The sequence below is a fragment of the Capsella rubella genome, unplaced genomic scaffold (genome assembly GCF_000375325.1).
Source record: "Capsella rubella cultivar Monte Gargano unplaced genomic scaffold, Caprub1_0 scaffold_2, whole genome shotgun sequence".
Lineage (NCBI taxonomy): Eukaryota > Viridiplantae > Streptophyta > Magnoliopsida > Brassicales > Brassicaceae > Capsella > Capsella rubella.
In genome coordinates, this window is record NW_006238922.1 from 367419 (window position 1) to 381738 (window position 14320).

Below are 14320 nucleotides of genomic sequence, written 5' to 3' on the forward strand. Positions count from 1 at the left end.
TTTCAAAAACTACATAATTAATTAAATCCAAAATAGCTACCGCCAAAACCACGACGATCACGTTTTGTTTTTGTTCAATTTGCTCATTATTTTAAGTTAGCCGGCCTGTCTATATTTTGTAAATTTATATCTATGATTACATAGAAACCAACGTGCGTAATCTCAAAATACATGTTACTATAATATATACGAGAGGTCAGATTTGTAAAAACAAGTTTTTATTTCGTTTTACACTGCGCGAAATAACTAACTTTAGTTCAATAGGGTTCAAACGAGGTCTCTTTGTAAAAACTGTAGGTGTTTTTTCAACAACTTGACTATATATATATACTCTATTAAACGCAGACTCGCACGTTGATACTATATGAGTCTCGTTTCAAATATTTCAGGAAACTAAAACCGTTCAACGGCTATCGACCAAAAAGGAACAAAAAAAAAACTTAAGAATAAAAGGTTTTAAGTTTTGTTGTTTTTGTTTATAAAAGAGCTTTAAAAGTACTATTAGTATAAATCTAATTAAAATAAAATAAAATAAAATCTAATAAACAAATTTGAGAAATGTGATCTTAGTATATATCCTACGCTAGCTACATCAACTTGAAGAGTTCTTTAAAAGGGAGTGTGATCATAAAGGAGAGAACTGAATTATGTATGGTAGAGACATCTTAATCTAATGATTATTTTATTTTCTCGGCCAACCATCCCTTGAAAGACTTGTTTAGTTAATTAAGACAGTTGCTTCATTAGCATCACTAGTTTAATCACCAGAAACATATTATTTTGTGTTAACAAAAACATTACCTCGTTTTCAAAAATTATATAATTACGATCAAAACAAATATCGTGGACCCAAACCAATAAGGGTCATTCCAATATTGCTCCTCCTTAAAGGTAAGCCCTTAATGATTTCAACGATAGAAAACTAAAACTATGCTTAACTTGGATTATATCATCACTATTAACAATTAATCATATTATTATTTTTTAATATAAATTTCAGTGAGTGCCAATAAATGTTCTTTTACTTAATTCACAAATATATAGGCGTTTCTATTTCACTAGTATTACATTCCTACAACTTATATGATCACTTGAATACATCAATGCCTAAAATAGAATGTTTGCAGTGTTAAGGGTTTTTTTTTTTATCTTTTTTGTTTTTGTCTCTAAAAATTTTTGAAAAGAGGAAAATATAGATGAGAGAAAAAGATTGCGATATATAGAAGCAAAAGTCGCATTTCTATGTGATCAAATTCACATCGATGTTTGGTAATTGATTTGCTTTTATCCAACGGTCCCACTTTTGTATCGGTTTCATCTACGTGCGTACGTACGTACATGGGGTCTTCTCATACATATTTGTATATAATTTTTGTATAGCGAGAGAGTTAACGTATATATACATCATCCTGGTTTTGTAATTGATACTTGATATATACTTCGAGTATAAACTAAAAGAAATAGTTTTATTAAAGATCGTTAAAACATCAATACAAATATCAAATATAAAGGAAATGTAGTGAAAAAATAATCTCAAAACCTTATTAATAAAGTCCTAAAATCCACAAAACCATAAACATGAAAGGTACAATTAACCATAAGCTACTCACAAGTCACAACCTTTAAAACCTAATAATACTCTAGACTCTAGTCCTAACTGAAATATGAAATAGTAATGAAATATAAGCATAGATAAAATAATAAAATATTTAAGTTAATATTATATATTGTTATCTTTTAGTATCATAATGGTATTATCTAGGCAAAAAAAAATTTCTTATTAATTGAGTATATATCAAAAACAACATAAACTGTATAGAATGAGTAGGACGGCAGACGGAATAATGAAATGAGAAAAGAAACACACAACAAAAATAATGAAACAATGATTTAGTGAAGTATAGTGAAAGTTTTGAACTTTTCGCAGTGAACTAATATTAGCCTAATTACAATTAACCAGACACTAAAGAATAAAGATTGTTGGCTAATTAACTATGATTTTAGACTTTCTTTTTTTTTGGTAAATTGATTTTAGACTTTCTTTAGTTAACTAAGAAGTAAGAATATCGAGTAAATTCTCTCGAATGACCGGAAAGGACTATAAATGAAAATTAAACAAAATTAAACAAATGTAATGGAACAGTAGTGATGTGCGGCGACTGCGATCGAGTGTTTTGGACATTTTGTATAACCGAAGGTTTAATTAACCAAGTTTATAAAAGACCTCTCATCTTATGTATGTGATGGAACATATGTATGTATCATGTATGTATTCTGTATAGTACTTTATACGTTTTACGTAAGCATTTTGTCTTTACTTACTATAAGTATTATATTTGAAAACAAAATTTGGTAATTTCGTTTATCCATATTGTTACTTGTTAGGGACCCTTATTGTAATCATAAGAGTTTTGAGCATGCTAAATTACGATGATATATAAGATATTTATTTAGTACATTGAATAACAAACACAGAACTAGTATTATAAGCTATGTAAGCTAAATGTGATGTGATACCTTTTCATATACATTGGAAAGTATACGAGATTGTGTAAAAATATATATTACTTTGTTAGAACGAACGAACAATGTCCTGCTGCCGTCAAAAAGAACAAACCTGATGTGACATATATCATTACAATTTATAATATAATATATATTTATTATATAGTATTTCAATTTGCATGACTATCTTTACAAGTTATCGATACAGAAATAAATAAATGAAAAAGAGAAAATTTACAAACGAAGCGATTTCATTTTCGGCAAGGTTCCGATATGTCTCCTAACTAAATCAAAGCCTTGTAAATGAAACTTGTGATGATTTTTTATTTTTATTCCATATAATCCTTTGAAAAAGAGCTTCGGTATTGGACGTACATTAATATACAATTCTTATATTTGACGTACATTAATATACAATTATTATTTTTAGATTTTATTTATTTATTTAGTATATTTAAATCTCAAAGTCACTATGATTTGGCTACATGACTTAATCTATTGTTTCATGTCGTGGAAAACAATAATTTATCAGCTTCAAATACACTTCTTGTGTGTACTAATATAATACGTGTCGATATATATAGAATCCACAAGTTCTATCTCTCTTTTACTAGAAATTATGATTGTTCCGTTGTTCTTAACAGAATTATAATCAATCCATCATTTAAAGTCGTTTTTTAAAAAAAAAATTAAATTTTCTAAAAGACACATAAAATTCATATTAGATAGGGCTTCGGAATCATTGAATTACTTTTACTAAAAAAAAGAAAGATAGGGCTTTGGCAAATATTATAATGAAGGAAGGATATCATTTTAAATATGGCTTCATCATCTTCCTTTGGTTTGCAGTCGTCAAAGAAAAAAAAGTACTTCTAAAAGTATTAGCATTTATTCAGAGTAATTAATAGAGCTAGAGAGATATAACTAATAGAGGTTAAAGCGGTGCATAATGCATGATTACTGATGAGAAAGATGTATTAGTTCTACGTATCAAAATCTAGTTTTCGTTTTAAGAATCATTTGGTTTTAAAGAATATTATGATAGTAAGAAAAAGAGAAGAGGAACGTTGGCGGGAGACAGAAGGGTACGTGAAGAGAAAAACATGTAAAAAGTTGGGATAAGGGCTTAACGTAATAATACTACAACCAAAAGCTCTCTACGTACAACGAGTAATTACACATGAAAATAGAAAAGTCAGATGAGACGTCGTTTTAAGGTTAGATCAACCACGAAATATCTCAGGCCCTACCCCCCCCTTGGGTCTCCGACCCGACCCGACCTTTGTCTCCTCCTGATCTCTCCCCTTTTTAAAAACTCGATCTCCTTTGCTTCTTCTCTCTTCTATAGCTACAAACTCTCTCAAGAAACACAACCCAAGAAAGCAAGAGAGTAAAAAACCTAATATATATAATTTAATTTAAGCTAATTATTGCGAGTACGTACGTAAGTGGTTCACTATTACTTAAGTTAATTTGAAGGAGCTAGCGCTACTAAGTACTGATCATGGGTCATCACTCATGCTGCAACCAGCAAAAGGTGAAGAGAGGGCTTTGGTCGCCGGAAGAAGATGAGAAGCTTATTCGATATATCACAACTCATGGCTATGGATGTTGGAGTGAAGTCCCTGAAAAAGCAGGTACTACTACTTGATTAGTTTTAAAACTTGTATAGTTTCTCCTATCACAATTATAGATTCAATGTAACATTTAATTAAAATGCATGTTTGATAAAATTTAGGGCTTCAAAGATGTGGAAAAAGTTGTAGATTGCGATGGATAAACTATCTTCGGCCTGATATCAGAAGAGGAAGGTTCTCTCCTGAAGAGGAGAAATTGATCATAAGCCTTCATGGAGTTGTGGGAAACAGGTTTCCATTTTTCCATTTAAATTAGCTAATTGAACTTTAATTTTTTTTTGTATCGATAGATATATAAATTCAACATGTATTACTATTATAGGGCATTATTATTGAAATTCTTTTGAGGATACTGATACCACTTTTAGTAATAAGTTTGTTGGGCTGGGGTATACATACTATCTATAAACTACATTTTATACTTATCATTCAATTTATCATATGATATATAGATTAAATTATTATATGTTTAGTTTGGCCACGGTTCGAAGCAACGACTAGCCTACTGCCGATGACTAAAGAATCTTTAACGTGTAGTTTCATTAATCTTGTGGTACTTTTGTCTACTTGCTCGAGCTATCAAGTAGTACACTTTAAGTTACTTAATCGAACATTCGCAAAAATACGGATACATACATACATATTATCTTATTATATACAATTTATTTTTATATTTTTCAGGTGGGCTCATATAGCTAGTCATCTACCCGGGAGAACGGACAACGAGATTAAAAACTATTGGAATTCATGGATCAAGAAAAAGATACGAAAACCACACCACCACTACAATCGTCATCAACCGTCAATAACTACAGTGACGTTGAACTTGGACGATACAGCTATTGCCACTACCACCAATCCTGCATCCACTGTTGATAACCTACATTTTGATGGTTTCACAGATTCTCCAAACCAGTTAAACTTCGCCAACAATGATCAAGAAAATAATATAAAAATTCAAGAAACAGCCCTTTTCTCCCATAAAACTCCCCTCTTCATGGTAGACACAGCACTTCCTATCCTAGAAGGAATGTTCTCCCAAAACACCATCACAAACAATAACAACAAGAGCAATGATCATGCCACGCAAAGAGGAAGTGGAAACCTTTGCGAGCAAGCATTTGTAACGACTAACACAGAAGAATGGGATATGAATCTCCCTCAACAAGAACAACGAGAGCCGTTTCAAGTTCCTACAATGGCGTCCCATTTGTTCAGTAACTCAACCAATTCGAATATGGAGACAACTATAAGTTATAATCTACCGGCGCTGATAGAGGATAATATGGACAACATTGTCCCTATTGAAAATAGTAACGTCCAAGATGGATATATGGCATCAACCTTTGAATGTTTAAAGAGGCAAGACCTAAGCTATGATCAATGGGTAGATTCACAACAATGCTCTAATTTTTTCTTCTGGGACAGCCTTAACATAAACGTGGATGGTTCATCATCTCTTGTTGGAAACCAAGATCCATCAATGACCTTGGGATCATCTGCCTTATCTTCATCATTTCCATCTTCATTTTAAATTAATGTTTATCGCATCACAGAAATTTACGCTAATTTGTTTATAAGTTTGTTCTTTAGGTTTTTATTTTTACTTTCGTAGAGTCTGTTTTCTGAGTTTTTTTTTTTTTTTTTTTTTGTTCCTTCTTACTTTAAAGATCTTGTTATAACGAGTGTTCCCAATCGTTGATGAGGATATGGTGTGAATGTATATGTGGTATATATATGTTAACTCATAGTTTAAAATATATTTTTTTTGGACAATTTTTTTTATCCTTAATTAACTTTATGAAATATATAAGAAGAAAAAACCAAGCACTACTTCTCCATGTTGCAAGGAAATACTTTGCATGCATTCACCAAACGTTCGTTGACAATGTCGTTTCATTACAACTATGATTCATATGGAGTGAAACTCAATCTTGTCCATCTCTACATTCATGCTATAATGTTTATGCATGTTCGTCCTACAGCGAAAAAACCAGGACTAATGATGTGTAATAGGCTGAGAAGGACATGCTGGCTGGTTTAAAATTGTAGGTTTGGAAGTCACGAAATTTTGAAAGACTAGGTGTTGTTTTGGTAGATTTTAAAATTTACTCGTTTGAAAGCAATGAGCTTCATGTGGATGATTTGACATAAACAAAAAAAAAAGAACTCAAGGACTTTGTTCACCGTAAAACATGTTTCCGTTTAGTTGAATGAATGGGATACATTCCTATATCTATATTATGGCTTTGCAGAGAACCTTGGGTGATCTGTTAACCATTTTTTCAACATCTTTCCACATGGGAGTTCAAACTATTCAAGCGGGTAGTGAGGATAGTTAAATATTATCAAAAATAGTAGTATGCCGTGCCAGTCTTCTGACAGGAACATATATATTACGAGAATATACAATTTTTATCGTATATGATATGATTCATACAACTTTGTATAACACATTTTTGTACAAAGAAAAACATTATATGTCACGCAAAATGAAGGATGAGTTCTCTCTCTTTTATAGGTAAATTCACATGTTTAGAATTGTCCTTTACATACCAAAGAACTGAAAAAGCGACGAAATTCATCTCTTTCAAAAGAAAAGTCAACGATGAATAATGAATATGCTTTTTTTTTCTTTTCTTCCCATTTTCTCCTACACATAAATCTGAGTCATCCAGAGATTTTTATTCTTGTATATCTGATCTTGAAATTTTCTTGTTATTCTATCAGTCTATCTCATGGCTTCTTCTTCCTCGCCTCGCACCTGGAGGTACCGCGTCTTCATGAGCTTCCACGGACCAGACGTCCGTAAAACATTTGTTAGTCATTTACGCAAACAGTTTTTCTGCAATTCGATTACCATGTTCGATGATCAAGGGATCCAGAGAAGCCAAATAATTGCTGCTGCACTAACGGAAGCAATCAGAGACTCGAGGATCTCCATCGTGGTGCTCTCACAGAACTATGCTTCTTCCAGCTGGTGTTTGGATGAGTTGTTGGAGATTTTGAAGTTCAAGGAATATATCGGACAAATAGTGATGACTGTCTTCTACGGCGTTGATCCATCTGATGTGCGCAAACAGACTGGAGAATTTGGGAAAGTTTTCGATACAACTTGTGCTTATAGAACAGAGGAGGAGAGGCAAAATTGGAGCCATGCTTTAAACTATGTGGGCAACATAGCCGGAGAACACTTACTAAACTGGTTTGTATATAACTTAACTAATTATCCACGTACTATGTAGGTTCATTTTTATTGTGGTAACCCAAGAGAAAAAAAAAAAAAAAAAGCAAGTAGTGGTTGATTGTGATTTATAGAAGTAAATTGATTAAGGAAAGGTTTTTTGTTGAATGAATAATACTGAACTCTTTTAGGTATACGAATATTGGTTGCTCACCGAGGTAGGATACTAGGATCCCATTAGCAGTACATACTAACTAGAAACAATTAAATGATTATTATCTCCCTGTTTGTTTTTTCCTTCTTTTCTCATGACTATTTGATCGGAAACAATGATATTTTCCTTTTTTTTTTCTTTTTTTTTTTTGTTAGGGACAATGAAGCGCTAATGATTGAGAAGATTGCAAAAGATGTTTTAGATAAGCTGAATGTGACACCGTCTAGGGATTTTGACAGCATGGTTGGACTTAAGGCTCATTTGAGCGATATGCAGTCTTTGCTAGATTTAGATTATGATGGAGTTATGATGGTTGCTATCTATGGTCCTGCAGGGATTGGTAAGACTACAATTGCCAGAGCTTTACATAGTCTATTCTCTAACAGGTTTCATCTTACTTGTTTTGTGGACAACCTTCGAGAAAGCTATCATAGTGGGTTTGATGAGTATGGTTTGAAGCTGCGTTTACAAGAAGAGTTTCTTTCAAAGGTTTTGAACCAAAGTGGTATGAGGATATGCCATTTAGGTGCAATAAAAGAAAATCTATGTGACCAGAAAGTGCTTATCATTCTTGATGATGTGAACAATGTAAAGCAATTAGAGGCGTTGGCAAATGAAACTACATGGTTTGGTCCTGGAAGTAGGATCGTAGTAACCACAGAAAACAAAGAGCTCTTGCAGCAACATGGTATCAACAATGTGTACCATGTGGAGTTTCCATCTTACGAAGAAGCTCTTGAAATATTATGTAGCTACACTTTTAGAAAAACCTCTCCACATTATGGTTTTAGAGTTCTAGCTGAAAGGATAGTAAAACATTGTGGTAAGCTTCCGTTGGGTCTACGTGTGGTTGGTTCATCTTTACGTGGAGAGAAAGAGGAAAACTGGGAAGATGTAATGAACAAGCTAGAAACTAGTCTTGATCGAGATATTGAGGATGTGTTAAGAGTCGGGTATGAAAATTTGGATGAGAACGAGCAAACACTATTTCTCCACATTGCAGTCTTCTTCAACAACAAACATTGTGATCTTGTGAAAGCTATGTTTGATGATGATAAATTGGATGTCAAATGGGGTCTGAAGATTCTAGTCAATAGATCTCTGGTAAATATATGTTATTTCACTGGGAATATAATGATGCACAAATTACTACGGCAAATGGTTAGAAAAGCCATTCACAAACAAGAACCTTGGAAACGCCATATCCTAATAGATGCTCATGCTATTTGTGATGTCCTCGAAAATGAAACAGTAAATTTTTTTTCTTTCTTTTCAAATATGTTTTGCAAATCTTACCTATCGTGCTAACACTATATTTTCATATTGGTTTAGGGTACTAGAACTTTGTTCGGCATATCATTTGACATATCAGGAATCGACGAACTGTTTGTAAGCAAGAAAGCTTTTAAAAGAATGCCTAATCTTCGATTCCAAAATTTATAAAAGTAAATGTGATGGGAATGATACAATGCATGTACCTGAGGAGATGGAGTTTCCGCGTCGTCTAAGGTTACTACATTGGAAAGAATATCCAAGCAAGTCTCTTTCTCCTACATTTCATCCTGAATATCTTGTGGAACTCAGTATGCAGAAAAGCCAGCTCGAGTACCTATGGGAAGGAACTCAGGTTGGTGTTGTACTTCAAAGTTTTAAACAATTATACGTTCATGTTATATATAATGTTCTTCTCTTTCTCTTATTGGGGTTGTTTCCTCACATATACAGCCGCTTAAGAATCTCAAGAAGATGAATTTGGAAGGGTCCTCCAACTTGAAGGAACTTCCAAATCTTTCACATGCTACAAATCTGGAGAGATTGAGTCTGGCTTTTTGCACAAGTTTGGTAGAGATTCCAACCTCCTTTTCGAAACTTCAAAAATTGGAAAAATTGTGGATGAGTTACTGCAGTAACCTAGAAGTGATTCCAGCTCACATGAACTTGGCATCCCTTAAACACGTCTATATGGATGGATGCTCAAGATTGAAAAAACTTCCAGTTATGTCAACGAACATCACACTACTGTATATATCAAAGACATCGATTGAAGATGTGCCTCCCTCAATTAGGCATTGCTCTCGTCTTTTGTATTTCACTATAACTGACAGCGAAAAGCTCAAGGGAATAACACATTTCCCCATGAACGTAACACAACTAGACTTGAGCTATTCTGATATCGAGAGGATTCCAGATTGCATCAAAGCTCTTCACAGGCTACATAGGCTTTATCTAACAGGTTGTAGACGACTGTCATCATTGCCAGAACTCCCTTGTTCACTCACCCTCCTGAGAGCATGCGATTGTGAATCACTAGCGACTGTGTTTTGCCCTTTCAACACAACATATGCGGAATTCAGTTTCACCAACTGCTTCAAATTGGACCAACAAGCACGACAAGCGATTATCCCACAATCGTTTTTTCATGGGTGGGTTCTCTTGCCAGGAAGAGAAGCACCTGCAGAGTTCGATCACCGAGCCAAAGGAAATTCCATAACAATTCCTCGTTCTACTTTCTCCAGATTTAAGGTTTGCCTCGTGATTTCACCTAACCATGAAAGCAGAAAAGAGAGAAACTTGCAAGTATTGTGTTGTCGCATAGTCAAAGGCGACTTAGACCCACTCAACAAGGTCTACGTAGGTGATATCTCCAAATGCCAAAAGGAACATCTATTTATATTTCACTCTGCCTTGCTACTTATCGATCCCTCAGAAGTGAGCAAAGAGATAGTGTTCGAATTCAGCAGCGAATTCCATGACTTCGATATTATTGAATGTGCTGTCCAAACCTTGACCAGCAAAACAATCGAATGGAGCTTGTTTGAAGACGGCCTTCATAGTCTCACTAATGAGAGCTATGAGTTTGAACCCATCAACGACCAAGTGATTGAAAACGATGATGAGGATGACCGCAGCAACGAGTTTGCACGCAGCAAAGTGTCTGAAGACTCTCCCAACAGTGAACGTACAGATGAAATAAATTGTGACTCGAAAGGAGACGACAGCGTCGACGCCAGGAAACACAGCGGTTGTTGGAGTTGGCTCTTCCTCTGCTTCGATCTCTCTTATATTGTGAGAAACGTGGGAAACTTGGTTTTGGGAAGGAGACTATAAAAGCTGGAAACAGGAATCGCCACTCTGACTACATAATTCCACGGTAAACAAACCATTCTATTGTACTCACTTATCCAGACTGACAAATTTGTGACAACAAATTTAAACCCTCAAGTCCGAGAAGCTCAGATGTAATGGTAACTTGTCATTTGAATAGCAGCACTGAAGTTCAGATGTAACGCACTAATCCATGGATCCATCATCAACTACGTTCCCTTTATCTTGTAAGACGAATCTCTGTGTTGAGCAATCACTTAGAATCATGTATTCACCAAATTATGCAATAAATTATTTGCTCATGTGCACAACTGTGCGACTCACTTGGTGAGTGTATTTCGCCCTTTCTACACTCTAAATGCGCACCTCAATTCGCTGGTAGCTTCAAACTGTGTCAGCAAACACCAAGAGAAATGATCCAACAATCCTTCTTTGTTGGGGTAGATATTGCTCAAATCTAGATGCACATTCTACGATATGGTTAAATACAGAGGAAACACACAAAAACACAAATCACAGCAGTGAATCGGAAGACGAAGATGAAAATATCTATTCCATGAATCGAGGCATTAACAGTGACAAGGTTAAGCAAAAGCGAATGTACTGTTCCGTGAACTGAGCAAGCACCTTAGGTTTATATATAATTCAGATGTTTTGTTCTTGAAATCAAACAAAAGAGGATATTGGACTCTAAACTGTAACATTTTATCTTGCGGTATTTACAGACAAGACTCGAGTAGAGAATGCTTCTGAGACCTGAGTTCTTGTTTAGTGACGATATGTCTTAACCACCTGATCTATTCGTCTCCGGCAAAGTGGACAGCTGGTCAAGTGGGAGGAGCATGCAGTGCAGCAGCACATATGACCACACCTGCGAGTACCAACCACAAACGTTTTTAGCAAGTTGCAAATGTAGCAGAATCAACCAATAAAGTGGGAGAATGCTTACGGGACAAATACAGCATTGTACTCCTGCTCTAGGCAGATCACACATAGATCAGGAACAGCATCTTCTTTCTTGGTAGAATCTGAAACGCTCTCACGTGCCCCGTCTGAACCTAATGAGAAGAGTTTTGTCGTCAGAGCCAGTAACCTATATGCAGAAAATATATTCACTAATGGATACCTTCCGTCTCTAGCTCAGCTCTCTTCGCAGCTGCATCAAGCACTCTGCAAAAACAGACTGATTAATTTTGTGTGGAAATTATTAAGACGGAAACAAACAGATCTAGTACTCACGTGAGGACGGTTATTCACTTCCTAGACAGGCAAATCTGTGACATACCTTTTTTGTAACTGTCTTCGCCGTCTTCTCTCTAGAACAGAATCAATGACATGCTTTGTAATTAGGAACACACCAAAAACAGTAAAGCCCATGGAGGCATATTTGTACCACCTGTAGACCCTTATTAGTTTGGCTCATCGCCATTTTATCTACAAGAGTCTAGGAAAACAAAACAAGAGAAGAGAGAGAAACAGACCTCGACCATTTTCCCAAATTAGAAATGAGCTGATCGAGTGATTTAGGAGAGACATAGAAAGGTCCTCTGTCAGGTTTTTTAATTCTGAATTCTCCAATATCGTCCTTGACAGCCTATCATACATGGTAGCCACAGACATTAGATTTGAACTCATGAAGTATGCCTCTATAAAAAAATCGATCCAGCTTCCTGCAAATATTGCTTGTACAGTAATTAAGAGAGATTCACTAGTGACAAATCCCAGACCCTTAACAGAGTTAGTTTGCGATGTATCTTTATCAACAATTACACCTTAAGTAAAAGAGATAATCGAAAACACTTTAAAACATACCTCACCAACAACTGTTAATGGTATTCCAGTTGGAAGAACACGCTCAATGCGCTTAACTCCAAGCATCTGAAACAAAACAATGGCCGCTTAAGCAAATAGAGAGGCCACAAATTAAAGAACCGGAAAGAATAGCGAAAACCTTAAGGCCTTGGAGATAATCAAGTGTTCCTCGTACAAGTGAGCGTCCTGACTCTTCAAATACTTCACTACCAACAGTCAAGGCAAACCCTGTCGCACCACGAGCTCCCATTACATGGACACGACTTGTCCCATCGTCCTATTGCAAACAAATTTAGAAATGGTATTAAGATACATCCAATCACAACTGCTTGAAACACTATGCTACTATATTTGGCTTACCAGAAACCAAGGAACCTCTTTGCTCATTGATAGCATCAATGCACTATCCTGTACCCAAGATCCCGTCTCATTATGTTTCAGAAAATGTTGTTCCGCCTGAAAAGATCACGCAATTACTAGAGTTGATGAAACGCTAAAACAAACTAGGTTCCACGCCTTAATTATCAGTTCACACATACCGTTTCCTCAACAATAACACCGCGTATGCCACTATGCTCACATTTGATAGGTGTCTCAGAACCGACTCTTCCTGATACCGCAACAATGAAAGGCAGAATCTTGCTATCTAATTCTAGCAATTGAGCTACAAAACACAGAGCAATCCGTAGGCAGGATTAATAGTCATTCTGAGAGAGAGTAGATGAAGCAATATGGGTAGAAGAAGATTACCTAACTCCTTGAGCTGATTGACCCTAGTGACAGTTTTGAGCACTTCAGCATCCCTGTTCTCAAAGAATAAGAAAGGATTTGATTGATACTCTCCAATTTGGGAAAATGAAATCAAAGGAGATCACAAGTAGGAAAAAAAATCAAACAAACCTGCCACTACTCCGGCCGAGAAGATAAAGAGCGGCGGCGCTGAGGCAGCAAGTAACTCCACCCCAAGGAATCATCAGACTCTGAAGTAGTCACTCTTACTGGTTTGAAGAAGAAAATACCTTTGAAGTGAATGATGAGCAGAGAGAGAGAGGTAGTGTTCGAATATGGATGTAGTGAAATTGAATGAAATAGCGAAGGGAGCAAAAACGAATCTGGATTAGAACACAGAGCGTTGGAAGAGGATCATCAGAAAATTTGGTAATCGAGGAAGCTTTTGAGTAAAATTAAAAACTAGAAAATAGTGAAAGAAGACAAGATTTGCAAAATAGAATTGAATGATCCTTTGCTTCGATCGCTCATATTCTCTTAGTTCAGGGTTTGGGGAAGAAGACGACATAAGCCGGAAGCAACGAAGCTGGTGACGTGGCTACTTCCCTATCCAATGGGCCTAATTGTTTTTTACTCTTTTTAATATTTAAGCCCAATTAATAAGACGCATGTTAAGACTTAAGAGTCGTTTAATCTTTTGTTTCATTATGCAATATAATTAGGTTTCACATTCATGGCTACGCATGTCAATGAGGCTGGTCCGATCCGGTCCAACTCGAAATTCGCAAAGTTCACAAATGGTCCAACAGTTTAACCGCAACGGTTTACTATGTTTGTTGATCAAAAGATTGTGAGAAGCGCAACGACCACTATGTTTAACAGTTCACCCTTAACAGTTTCATGTACATATACGAACTCTCACAATAATACAAGACTCACATATTTAAAATTCTGCAACTTTGAAATACCAAGGAGATGAAATGGAGCATTTCAAAGACTTGAAGCAAATTGCTCGAAATCTTTAAAATTGTGAAAAGGATGTAAGAAACAAAAAAAACACATGCACTAATCTTTCTTTGACTTTGTTTTATTTTCCCCAAACTTATTATATAAAAGGACTAAACACTTAGAACT

General features: G+C 35.4%; 2 protein-coding genes and 1 pseudogene across 2 annotated transcripts; 2 read left to right on the forward strand and 1 right to left on the reverse strand.

Moving 5' to 3' along the window:
* Positions 1-3863: 3863 nt before the first annotated feature.
* On the forward strand, positions 3864-5706 carry LOC17896535 (transcription factor MYB46). The gene is made up of 3 exons (XM_006301378.2): positions 3864-4142; positions 4244-4373; positions 4824-5706. The coding sequence occupies exons 1-3, from the start codon at positions 4010-4012 to the stop codon at positions 5674-5676; spliced, it is 1116 nt and encodes a 371-aa protein (XP_006301440.1). The 5' UTR covers positions 3864-4009; the 3' UTR covers positions 5677-5706.
* A 1171-nt stretch (positions 5707-6877) lies between these two features.
* LOC111831893 lies at positions 6878-10648 on the forward strand (annotated as a pseudogene).
* Positions 10649-11185: 537 nt separating this feature from the next.
* LOC17894110 (E3 ubiquitin-protein ligase SP1) lies at positions 11186-13730 on the reverse strand. Its single transcript, XM_023788197.1, has 11 exons — positions 13358-13730; positions 13208-13260; positions 12997-13121; positions 12818-12913; positions 12597-12734; positions 12458-12523; positions 12127-12239; positions 11931-12041; positions 11772-11815; positions 11595-11703; positions 11186-11516 (listed from the first exon to the last, which is right to left on the reverse strand). The coding sequence occupies exons 1-11, from the start codon at positions 13429-13431 to the stop codon at positions 11414-11416; spliced, it is 1032 nt and encodes a 343-aa protein (XP_023643965.1). The 5' UTR covers positions 13432-13730; the 3' UTR covers positions 11186-11413.
* Between the last annotated feature and the right edge of the window lie 590 nt (positions 13731-14320).

What these genes read in the sequence shown, in the direction of transcription:
- LOC17896535 (XM_006301378.2), top strand. Translation starts at nt 4,010, where the DNA reads ATGGGTCATCACTCATGCTGCAACCAGCAAAAGGTGAAGAGAGGGCTT. An exon ending in TGAAGTCCCTGAAAAAGCAG is followed by an intron (nt 4,143 to 4,243) that starts GTACTACTACTT and finishes GATAAAATTTAG; the next exon opens with GGCTTCAAAGATGTGGAAAA. An exon ending in CATGGAGTTGTGGGAAACAG is followed by an intron (nt 4,374 to 4,823) that starts GTTTCCATTTTT and finishes TATATTTTTCAG; the next exon opens with GTGGGCTCATATAGCTAGTC.
- LOC17894110 (XM_023788197.1), bottom strand. Translation starts at nt 13,431, where the DNA reads ATGATTCCTTGGGGTGGAGTTACTTGCTGCCTCAGCGCCGCCGCTCTT. An exon ending in AAGAGGTTCCTTGGTTTCTG is followed by an intron (nt 12,735 to 12,817) that starts GTAAGCCAAATA and finishes TGTTTGCAATAG; the next exon opens with GACGATGGGACAAGTCGTGT. An exon ending in TACAATGCTGTATTTGTCCC is followed by an intron (nt 11,517 to 11,594) that starts GTAAGCATTCTC and finishes TGGTACTCGCAG; the next exon opens with GTGTGGTCATATGTGCTGCT.